Here is a 12,800-nt window from a genome sequence, read left to right as displayed (position 1 = left end):
GTTTGATTTGAAAAGTGCATATATGAGCATGGTGTCTATGTAAAGAGTTGATAGAACAACAAGAAAACTGAAAAGGTTTTGATATTTCTGTATGTTGATGATTATTTGATCACTAGTAGTAGTGAAGATCTGACATACATTGCAAACCCAAATTGTTTAAAGAATTTGAGATGAATGGCCTAGGAAACTTGAGTTATTTTTTAGGAATTGAATTCAGAATAACACGATTTGGAATGGTCATGCACCAATCCAAATACACTCATGAGTTGTTGTTGAAGTTCAACATGCAACAGAACAATTCTGCAAGCACATTAGCCGAGGTTGGATTAAAGCTGAAAAAATAAACTGATGAAGAAAGAGTAGATCCTACACTGTATTGGAGGATTTGGGAAGTCTGATATACTTATGCAATACAAGACTTGATCTCAATTTCCATGTTGGATTGATTAGTAAATACATGAAGGATCCTAAGGTGTCACGTTTACTTGTTGCAAAAAGGATATTGAGGTATCTACAAAGCACTATTAATTTCAGGATTTTGGTGCCAAGGAGATCAATTGATGAATTAGTTGAAGTAATGGGGTATTTTTATTCTAACTAGTGTGATGATAAGAATGACAAGAAAAGCACAACAAGTTACATTTTCTTCTTTGGATAAGCACCAATCTCATGGAGCTCTACAAATGAATCAGTGGTAGCATTATCTTCCTATGAAGTTGAATATATAACTATATGTAAAGTAGCTCGACACATCCTAGTTAGATTCTTTGATGAGAAAGTTAAATGGAAAACAACCTTAAAGAATAAAGTTTCTTGTAGATAACAAATCAACTATAAATTTTGCTAAATCTAGCTTCTCATGGTAGACCAAACACATAGAAATGAGATTCCATTTCATTTGGGGACAAATCAACAATGAAAAATTGGAGATTGATCACTGCATATCAAAGATGCAGATTGTCGATATATTGACAAAGTCTCTGAAGTGTAAAAGGTTTAGAAATCTAAGAGAGTTAATTAGAATTGTAGATATTATACATTTTTAACTTGAGGAAGAGTGTTAGTGTATAATCAAATCAAAGAGTTAGTTATTTTTATTTTAAAATTGTTCCTATACTATGCTATATGTACACTCTTTTCATACAGAAATAACAACATCACTATGATTTTTTTTATTATTTATGATACTATCCTCACTTTGTTAGTAAATCCATGGATCCATAAAATTTATAAGAATTAAAATTCTTGATGGTAGTACGTGAAAAAAAAAATATATAGATGATCCTAATTGTAAAACGATAATACTTAAGCACTGAAATGTATAATTAAATCTAAACTATGTTTCAAAAATTAAAACTAATAACATTGTGTTTTATAACCCAAAATATTATATATATATATATATATATATATATATATATATATATATATATATATTATGTTTAAAAAATTGTAATTATTTTAACTTATGCACTATATTAAAAAATATAATTAAAAAATCAGTACAAGATCCACAGTTCTGGGCTATTGACTTTGTACTTGCACATGATTTTTATACAATAGATAAAATATTTCAACAAAAGAAAATAAAATTGCCAAAAATAGTCGTTTATTTCACTTGCTGGTTGGTTTGTTGTCGTTATCGCCAAAACCAATCGCTGTAACATAATTAGAATAAGAATAAAGTCAATTGTCTATTATTCTAAATAAAGGAATCACATAACCAAACCAAAATCAGTTAAATTCAATTTGTAAGAAAGCTCTCATTTTTTTATTAGTTTACAATCAATTCATTTTTTTTCTTCAAAATCCTTTTTTTTTACCATTATGATGTTTTCTTTAACAAATTTAAAAGGTATCTTCCACTTATAATAATGATATTATCACAATTACATATGGTGTATCACTTTAAATTTTTGTGAACTCATTTTAAACAAAATAAACTAAAATTAATGACATTTAAAATAGTAAGATTAAGTTAAAAAGATAAACAAAAAAAGTTATGAAGTTCTTCCTTTTTTTTTTAATTTTATTTCACATGTTTGCAACATTCTTGAGACAAACTTGTAACTGAAGAAAATGATGAACAAAACTTTTGTTTAATGTAACACAGACATTACATCAGCATATACACAAATGCATTTAAAATGTTTTTGATGTACCCTTCTAATAATTCTCCCAATTTAACAAAAACATTAATCAAAGATTGCTCATTTAATTTTTTTAAAGGGTGGTTTTAGTTAAACATTCACCTATATCATTGAATACCATATTTAAAGAACTGTACTCTAAAGTCCATTGGGTTTAAGACATTATAATAATCTGTGACTTATCAAACCCAACATTAGACTATTCACTGTATTATTGTACAATTCAGGAAACAGATGGGTTTTACAAGACAGCTACTTCAAGATATGTTACAATAAATGTTTTTAATGATAAAAATATTTATAAGTAGGAGGGTTTATTTTTCTATCAATATATCATAAAATTAAGGTGATGATTATACTCTATTTACATATTATAATTTAATTTGAATTATTTAATGTGATATCTAATTATGTATGTGAGTAAAACACATTTTACTTTCAAATCTATTATAATTATTTATAAGATTAAATAAGTTTTATATTTTTAAATTATTTATAATAATTTAGAGACAAAAAATATATTTAATCTTTATTTTTATATATAATATTTAATATATATGAGAATGTGTGCACTTTTTGTATTAAAGTATTGACATTTTTGGAGAAGTGGAATAAAAGTAAAACCTTTTTCATGTTTATTAGAAATGATCCATATATGAGTATTAATTCATAAGTAAAAATGAAATTTCTTTACCTTTAAATGTCAACTTATTAAAAAAGTTATATAATAATTGACTATAAATATACCATTTTAAAAGAAGTTGGATAATAACTATACATATTTTCATGATCATTTATTTATTTATCAAAAAGATATAATTTTTTTCAGAAATCTTATTCTTGGAGTATTTTCATTTTAAAGTAATTTGAATTTCTCGCAACAAATGGCTTCACTTACTTATCATTTCAATCTATCTTGATAGAAACACAACCAAACTTTTTATTAATATATTAAGCAAAGATTAACTAAAACTGTGGTGGTTTTGAAACATGTAAAAATTTCTCTGGTCAAGATCACAAAAGACAAACATAAATTTCTCTGAAATTGGTTATATGAAGGGTTGTAAAAATGAAAATAAAAAACAGAAACATAAAAATTGCTGTGTACTCCTTGGCTAACAGTGATTTTGCAGAATGTGTTAAATAATGGAGAGAACATGTTGGCTAGGGCAAGGAGAGTTTGCCTAGTCCATAGCCTCATCATTCTTATCGGTTTCAAATTGTTTGTCTGCATAATTCAGTTTCTGCATAATATTAATATTCCTTTTGGAAGAAAAAAGAAAGTGCAACACAGTTTTGATTTTGAAGTTTGAATTGCCCTTGGGAAGGAACCAAAGAAAAAGTGGGGGAAAAAGGTTAAGGCTGGCCCAATTGATTTATTAATTACCAATATTCCCGCAGATAGGTAACAGCTTCCTTCAAGTTTCATCAACAACTTAGGATAAAGTCTAAGATCTATTGGTACCAAGTCTGCATTATTATGTGTCAAAAGAAATTCAAATTCCAGTTTGCCAGGAAAAGGTGTTTGATTGAAGAAAAATTTCTCAGTATTACATTAGGCCAAGGCACAATACTTTCCATTTCAGTTGAATTCTATTCTTTCACTCACTTTTAAGGAAGAAACTTATTCTCGAAGAAGAGATGGTTGAGAATCTAAGTATGAGTCTAAATTACACATCAGATAAAAATAAAAAGTGTTGAACAACATATAAAGAAGAATACTCATAAATTTATTGTCTCGAGTTTGTCAGAACAATGATTTGAAGATAAATTTCTCGGTATTACGTAAGGACAAGGCACAATAATTTCCTTTTCAGTTGGATTCTATTCTCTCTCTTATGGAAAGAGACGGTTGAGAATCCAAGTATGAGTCTAAGTCACATATTAGATAAAAATAAGAAAGTTTAGCGACATATAAAGATGAAGACTCATAAACCCATTATCTTAAGATTTTGGGTTGGAAGCGGTGTCAATTCTTTAAGTGGGTTGACCTCAGATCTCATTGTTTTATCGCGTGAATTCTTCCCTCAAAACTGTCACCAATGGTCACCCTCACACTTATATGTATCATCATAATCATGACCCTTTGGAATCTTAATCTAACTACTCTTTAGCATGAAAAGGGGAAGAAGAAAACAGTGAGGTTACTCTAGAAAAAGAGTAGAGTTTATGGGGTCACATTACTAATTATTGTTTTACAAAGACACATGGATTATAATTGGTTAATCATAACACATCGATTTGATTCATCAGTCCCTACCATGGATCTGTAGTCTCTGTTACAATTACCAGCTAGCTGCTACAATCAACTTTTCAAAAGCTAATTAGATGGGATAGGATAAGTTAGCTATGTGGCTTTCTAGTTCTAAGCAAACAAAAAGGCTCAAGGAATTTCAAGGTTTCTAAATTCTAAGTGGAGACTCAATACAAGTATGCACCTTTTCTCAGGTAGCTTTATACACAAGCTGGAGTATAATATAATAATACAATTTTCTTATTTCATTTATGGGTTTACTTGTTTTTGTTTTCATAGTGCAAGTTGTAGCTAGCTAATATTTTGGTGAGAGAAACATATGGTTTGTGAGGAATCTGGTTATTCCACTTTGTTAGGGAAAAGTTCAAAATGTAGATGAAAAGAAAAAGAAAAGTTAGCATGCCTTCTTTATAAACCAGGAAACTCACAAGAAGCATGCATTCTATTCACCTTTTTGTTGTTTCTCTTTTCCCTTCTTAAATAACAACTAAAATTCTTGCTTCTATGAACCCCAAACCTCCTCACAGAATTATGCATATATAGTTGCAATTGTACTTGTTAATTTGTTAGAGAAAGATTTCATTTGAAAAATACTTTGCTAAGAGGGATTATATCTACTTTTTGTGAACTTGGGGTGTACCTTGTCAAAATTCAGAAACTAGCCATTCTAATCATTGGAAATCATCTAAGAAGTTGATTTAATTAAATATATTGGACGCATAAAACTAGATATTAATGAATAATATGATTAAAATAGAATAACAGATAACATAATAGACTCAATAAAAAATAAATTTTATTAGAGCAGACTTCGTAATATTTTCATATCACTTAAAGAGCTGAACATTTACATCTATCTCAATCTCATAATTGATTTGTAAAATGAGGTTTGCATCCAATTATATACTAAGAAATCGTCTTATTTTTAATTGATATGAGATTTCCAACAGATATGTTACATCTTATTTAGTTTTAAACTTAAAATTGGTGATTTAAAAAAAGTGGTCTAGTTGTCCACTCAGGAATACCCTTAATGCACACCAATAAATTAGCTCCAATTAAGCTCACTATTTAACCCCTCTTTGAAAAATTTGGCATGACACTTTATAGTGTGATAAGTAGATGCAGTTGCACACAAAGAATCCTTACGTTTACCATAAGCAAGTTTGAATGTTCGATTCATAATGAGGAAGGCAGAACATGCCCCTAGCAGGACCAGAGTTTTTGGGGTCCATGGCCCAAAACAACATGCCCTTACACTTGTACCTCAACTAGAGAAAGTAATGATGCCCCTTATGCGCTGTTTCATATTGTTTGTGACAGATTCCATCATCCCCTTAATTCATTTCTCTCTTACCTCTTCACACTTGCAACAATAATTCAACCATAACCTAACACACACCCACACAACACCTGTATGAAAAATGTTCTTCTCTTATTCATTCGAAATAGAGAAATACAACACCAATAAAATATGAGTTTAACTCGAACATAAAGAATTGATACTATTTTTAATTTAAAACGTTAAGAGAATGAATCTATGGATCTGACGTTCAATTTTATAGACTTTGATTTTCCAAAACATTACTTTATGTTTGGTTTGAGAAAACTTCCCAAAAGTGTAGCGTGAGGGGATAGAAACTGGATGATCAGTTATGCTTTAATACTTCATGTGCTTGTGTTCATTCAAGTGTTCTTCTTTCCCAACCGCGACCACATGATGCTTTGTATTGTTCTGATGTAACGATTAGATCATAATGCTGATTAAGATAGTCACAAACTCCTTTAATTTGACAGTGAATGCTTTAACCTGAAGTTAATTACTCAGAAAGTTATTAGTCCATAACTCCTTCATGCATGGCTTCTTAAATATTTCTCATTGATGATGAGTTCAAAACCCAGATTTATTTTGTGGGACCAACATTCACTATTGCATATTCATGGCACCCCCACTTCACCACTATTGCAAGAAAGAGATATGGAGTTTTTAGTAGCAGAAAGAAAGAAAAAACAATCACACATTTATCCCATCAAACTTTTGCTCCAATGCTTTCCTCAGAAAACTTCAATTTAACAAGTTCCATTGTTTTGTTCGAGATTTTTTTCTGTTTCAAAATGCACTGTTTTAGTTATATTGTAATTTTTTTAATAGATTTTAAAACATTCAAATGAATATAAATCAACTTATTTTAAGAAAAAAAGGTTGTTTGACAGGATTATTTGAAAACTTGTATAAAAATAAAATAGTCTTAATAAAAAATAATTTTTATATTTTTAGAACAAAGTGAAAATAAATAATTATGAAAATAATGTAGATGGTAGTAAAAAAATGGTGTCAAAATATCGTATACTTATTTTAATGACATAACAGTAAAAAAAAAACATCTTCCAAACCAAATCCAAATTCCTATTTAACATACTAAAACATGTTTTTTTTTTTTCATTGAGTTATGTCTTTTTTATTTGATGTGGCAAGTGTTAACCAATATTGATTAAAGAATTAAAAAAATTATTGGGTATTTGGAAGAGTTCAGATATATTTATTAAATGGAATTAACAACGCACTGGAGCTAAAACTCAACATATAACATTTGACAAAGGAAACTTCCCAAAAAATAAAAAATAACAAAAACCACTGCTGTCATCTCACGTTATTTCTCTGCTAAATATATGAGTATAATGATTAATTACACATGATAAAAATAACTGATTTTTTTAAATAAACATTCTTATAAAAAAGAATTAGTGTATTAAAGTTAATTCTTTTAATCTTTTCATCATTAATAGATATTAAATTCAAAAAACGAGTCTTAATTAAATGATTAATGCAAAGATTAAATTTAAATTGGATTTTACAAAATTATTGAAGTTAACTTGTAGTGTGATTATTAATTACAAAATGAATGGAACAAACGACGGGTGAGAAAGGGAAACAAAGGAGATTCCTCTGTTTTTTTTATTAAGCTTATTCATTCTCATTTATGTCACTTTGTTGTTTTCCATCTTCACCACTCATACCTGATGAGGCTAATAAATTGTTCATAACATATTTTATTTAATTGCCGTTATTAATGATCATCAAACCCAAGATATGAACAGCAAACATAAAACAAAAAATAAAAAAAACTGGTGTTGAATTGAAATATGTATTACACATGATGAACTTTTTCTTCTCTCATCTTCTTCTTTTTCGTAAGAAAATGATATTTTGAATATTAAATTTTCACAAACTTTTTTATAATATGAGATGTTATTTTTTAAATAATTTTAAAATATTAAAAATTAAAAAATTATTTAAAAAATAATACGTAAAATTATAAAATAAAATTGTCAAAATTTGTATAAAAAAATCATTTTCCTTTCTTTTAAATTGCAGTTTCAACTACTGGCAACTCAGATTAAAAAAGAACACGACCAAGGTTTCTCTTCCCTCTTATTAGACGCACAATATTCTAAGAAGAGAGAGACATTGTGCCATGTTAAATGCAAAGTCTTCTTCCTCTCTGTTTCCCCTTTCACAAACCCAAGAAAAATGAAAATGCAACCATAACCATAACCTCCATTTTTTTTTTCTCAGACCTCAAAGTTTCTCCAAAAACTTCAGATCTTGGTGTGGGAACTAGAAATCCCACATTGCTCGGATAAAGACAAAAACAATAGTTTATTAACACAGAGGGAGATCTCGGTTAGTTGATCGAAATGAGAGACTTTGTTACTTGCTTCAGCGAGAACGCTGTTAACGTGTCTCATTCTTCAATCTCGTGTTCTTCTTATTCGAACAACGCATGCATTTCTCCCTCCAACGTCGCACCCTCCACCCAGAACTCTGTTTCCAGCGTCTACAAAGTTATTCTCTCAACGTTGAAGCAAATTCTGGTGACAGTCACATGGTGTAGGAGCCACTCCAACCAAGGACTCGCCATAACCTTCAACCACGAGGACCCTCCACCCTTTAGACTCAACACCAATTCGCGGTTTTTCAGGAAGAAAAAGGGCACCAAAATCCTCGAACCCTTTTCTTCTGACTCATCCAAGGTCGAAATTTTGTGGGATCTTTCAAACGCCAAGTACGAATCCGGTCCCGAACCGGTTCAGGGCTTTCACCTTGTGATCATCATCGACTCGGAAATTGGTCTGGTTCTCGGTGACACCGCTGAAGAAACGGTTCTTCTTTCCAAGAAGCTCAATTTCAGAAGCACGGGTTTGGCGGCGGCTAAGGTTTCTCTTTTGTCGCGAACAGAGCATTGTTCTGGGAGCACCCTTTACTCCACCAAGGCTCAGTTCTGCGACACCGGCACGTGGCACGATGTTATGATCAGATGCAGTGTGGAGAAGGAGAATGAAGGGTTGTTCAAGTCGCCGGTTTTGTGCGTTTGCATAGATAAGAAGACCGTGATTCGTGTGAAGAGGCTGCAGTGGAATTTCAGAGGGAATCAAACGCTTTTCGTTGATGGGTTGCTGGTTGATTTGCTTTGGGATGTTCATGACTGGTTCTTCACCCCTTCTTCTTCTTCTTCCTCTTCTTCTGGGTATGCAGTGTTCATGTTCAGGACTAGGAGTGGCATGGATAGCAGGTTGTGGTTGGAGGAAAAGAATGCACAGAAAGATAAAGACAGGGTTGAATTCTCCTTGTTGATCTATGCCTGTAAGACTGCATAACCATAACGGAACTCAAATTTTTCTTCTGATTCAGTTTTTCTTAACCTTTTTTTCTCATCTCTTAGTTTTTCTTCCTTCCCTTAACTCTTCTTTTCTTTCCCTTCCTCTCCGAAGGAAACATACTCATTTTTTTTAAGAGAAACACAATAATTTTCAGTTTCAGAAGTTTTAGTCATACGAGAAGAATTTGCAATTTTGATTCTAGTTGAGTTTGGTGCGAAACTGTCAACTCTCATAAACCATTGATATATTTGTGATGTAATTCAGAATCCATAAACTTTGAACTCAAAATTTCTATGGAAATTATCAGATTAACAACTGCAACTTATTATCTCAGATAGTTAGTAATTGTAATTTGTAAAATAATGTGGTTTCTGACCCGTTTGGAGGTGATTGTTTTCTAATGTTGAATTGGTCTTCAACTGAACATGAGCATAAAAAAAAGAGATTAGAAAAAAATGTCCAATTTATTTACAAGTTTAATTCTTTTCTGGTATGAGGGATAAAAAAAGAGAGTGGCCAAAAGGGGTTTTCTGGTTTATGACTTGGACAAAAACGAAATTCAGCTAAAGGGGTAATAATTGAAGACTTTGATTATCATGGTTGAATTGCCAAGCCTTTTATGGTAAACAAAGTTAAAAGAGTCTTGTGAGTGGAAATGGAATGAACCATATTTTGACCAGTCTTCTCTCCTTGCTCTTTACGATTCTGTTCCTCACTGTAATGTAATCTTTGGTGGAAAGATGAAAACTTTATTTTGATGATAACCGTTCAAGTAATAAATAAAGGGGAAGATAGATGTTACACAACAAGGTACGATGTGGATCTTTCTTAGCATTTGGTTGTGATAGTAGTTTACTTGAAACCTTAAAAGTGTGGGTAGAAGAATTTGCAGAGGATTGAAGCATGAATGGATTAGTTTAGAGGGAAAAGAGGGTTGGGTTTGGTTTGGTTTGGTCTGGTCACTTTCATGCGAAAATGATTCAAAGGAAGGAAGCTCCAACATTTTAAATGTTGGGTTTGTCTTTACTGAGGTGGTGGAACCTTTGATTTTGCATGATGGTCTATTCCTGTGTCATGAGATGCCTTGGCATGTGTTTATGACTCTTGGTCCCTCCAAAGTTCCACTTCACCCTCTCAACCAAATCATCATCATCACCTACTTTCTCAATGCATGCGTTTCAAAAGAGATGCAAAGTGGGTGAGAAATGGATAGACTTCCGTTTCAAATAACACATTTATCCTTTATCATATTTCATCTTTCAAGTTTAATATATTTTTATTACTTAAAGTTTAATGCGATGTTGAAGATTTATAGTATAAATGTCGGTTTAATACGTCAAAAAATTAATATTATTAGATTAAAAAAATTATATTATTGATTTTTAAATATAAGAATCAAAATATATTAAAACTTAAAAAAAAATAAAACATATTTAATGATAGTGTTAACTTCATAGAATTTACAAAGGGATTTTGTGTGTGCAAATCTTGTTTTCTTATGGCTAATGTTTTACTTTTGATTAGACTTTTGTTTGTTATATGCCTTAGATTTTCCATAAAGTATTATATGCAAATTATTTGTATTTTTATGGTTTTGTTTGTTTTTAAGCGGTATAAAAATTGTGTATGTGAAATTTACTTGACTTCAATTTTGAATAACTGAGACTTGCAAATGAGATAACTAGTAATATAAAAAAAAATGATTTTAAATAATTTCTTTAAGAAAACCAGAGAAAATGACAAAAATGTAAAAAAGCAGAAAATTATTGATAATCGTAAAAAAAATGAAAAAATAGTTTGGAGAAGGTAACAATTATGATATACTATTTTGACCAACATTTTTATGATACATTTAACAATATTATTTTAAAATTTTGTATCTTTATTTGATCACATTGATAATTTTATTTCACACGTTTATTCCTTCTCTTTCTATCTTTCTTTTTTTGCTGCATAATTTTTCATAAAAATGTAATTCATATACAAATTTTGTTCTGGTTTGAAGATATAACCTGCATCTCTCTTTAACTGGTGAGATTCTGTACTGAAATTTAGTGGAATGAAAGGATTTTATTGCCTTTGTGGCTACTATTCTGCCTTTTCCTTCCCACTTTGTTCAAAATAAAGTGCAAAGATGTGTTCAGTATTACTACTATTCAGTAACAGTGTCAGTCATTTTTCAAATTTATTTCCTTTCTTTTTTCATTTACATAATAGTTTCTTTCCAACACAGAGTACGTTTCATTTATGCTTTACATGTTACTTTGCTGGTTTTGCATATTGGATGTTATTTGGTGGATGTTACTTTCGCACTAGGCAAAAATTCTTCACACATGCTCCTTCTTCCTTCCCCATTTCTAATTCTGTTCATTGTTTTCTCCTAAAAATTTATGTCCTTAAGCCTAACCTTCTCAAATAACACAATAACTCTAACTTACCAATCATTCAAATTGAATTCTTGATACTTCAATAAGAATTCGACAATGAGTAACGTAATATCATCTTAATAAGTGAGTTACACTTGTAAGATGAGTTACGCTTCTCATTTATATATTATAATCTTATTTTATATTTAGACAATATAAAACCTTTAAATAATTGAAAGGAAATTAGTTAGCAAAGTAAAATAAATGTGCTCAAAAAATTGTGGATTTGTAAAAATAGAATTTGATTAGTATCTTGGTTACAACATTTATTGGATTAATACAATTAATACAATGTGATTTCTTAATACCTTTTTGTCTGGTAAAGGTAATATGTGGTTATTTTTTAAACTGTGTTAACACTCATCTAAAGAAGGAACTACATTGAATCATTTTAAATAAAATGAAGACTAAATTGAAGACAAGAATATCGGGAGATTGTATTAAATCAACTCGACTAATATTGTAACCAAATTACTAATTAAACTTTAAGAAAAATATAAAAAGGTGAAGAATGTCATAAAGTGTAAAACTTGAAGGTGTTTGAGGTAAAAGAGTGCATGAAACTAAATTTAAACACTACAAACTAAAACTTAATTATTCAAAGATCATGACTCGAATTATTAGAATTTTGTTTCAATTGTGCTTAGTTTTAGTATGAAATATATGAGAATTCAACATGGTGGAGCCTTGTGGGTGGATCATGGGATTCTTAGGTGGACCCTTTAGGGGATATTGATGGTAATTTTTGTGTTGTGCATGGATCTTATATGGTTAAGAATCTAGATGTTTTTATTGGGATGATGTGTCAATAGATTTAGATTCATAGGTTAATATGTCTTTTTTGAAAGATGTTACTCTCATTATTAATAGTTTATAGGATTTACAACATTTAGATTCATTTTATTCTAGTTATGTTGTTGTTTCTAATTTTTTGACATCTAAGGAATCTCATTTTATATAAGAATTGAAAATAACTTCTAAATTAACTAATATGCTTGATGAAAAGGAAGATTTTAATTCTAAGAAGGATGATGAATCCGTTCAAACTATAAGGAAACTTAGTTGAAGTAGGCAAAATAAAGTTAATACTAAATCTTCCAAAGTAAGAATTTCTAAAAAGCATAAATGAGTTTTAGAAGATTGCATCTATTAATATGGTGAAGAATTTAATATTGAACTTTGGTTAGTTTTTGTATAATAGGTATTTTTCTTATGTGTGCAATGTATTTTTATCATGGGTTTAGTGTGATCTCCCCATGTTTTTATGTTTTTCTTTTATTTAGTAAAATCTTCATGTTATGACAATGA

General features: G+C 29.9%; 1 protein-coding gene across 1 annotated transcript; it reads left to right on the top strand.

Moving 5' to 3' along the window:
• Positions 1-7,798: 7,798 nt before the first annotated feature.
• Positions 7,799-9,096, top strand: LOC114168955 (uncharacterized). The gene has a single exon (XM_028053949.2). The coding sequence runs from the start codon at positions 8,104-8,106 to the stop codon at positions 9,061-9,063; it is 960 nt and encodes a 319-aa protein (XP_027909750.2). The 5' UTR covers positions 7,799-8,103; the 3' UTR covers positions 9,064-9,096.
• The last annotated feature ends 3,704 nt before the right edge of the window (positions 9,097-12,800 follow it).

This window comes from Vigna unguiculata, chromosome 11, assembly GCF_037176805.1.
Source record: "Vigna unguiculata cultivar grain cowpea cultivar isolate G323 ecotype 2 chromosome 11, ASM3717680v1, whole genome shotgun sequence".
NCBI classification, from domain to species: Eukaryota; Viridiplantae; Streptophyta; class Magnoliopsida; order Fabales; family Fabaceae; genus Vigna; species Vigna unguiculata.
Note: the sequence above shows the minus strand (reverse complement) of the source record. Positions and strands in the feature narration are given on the sequence as shown.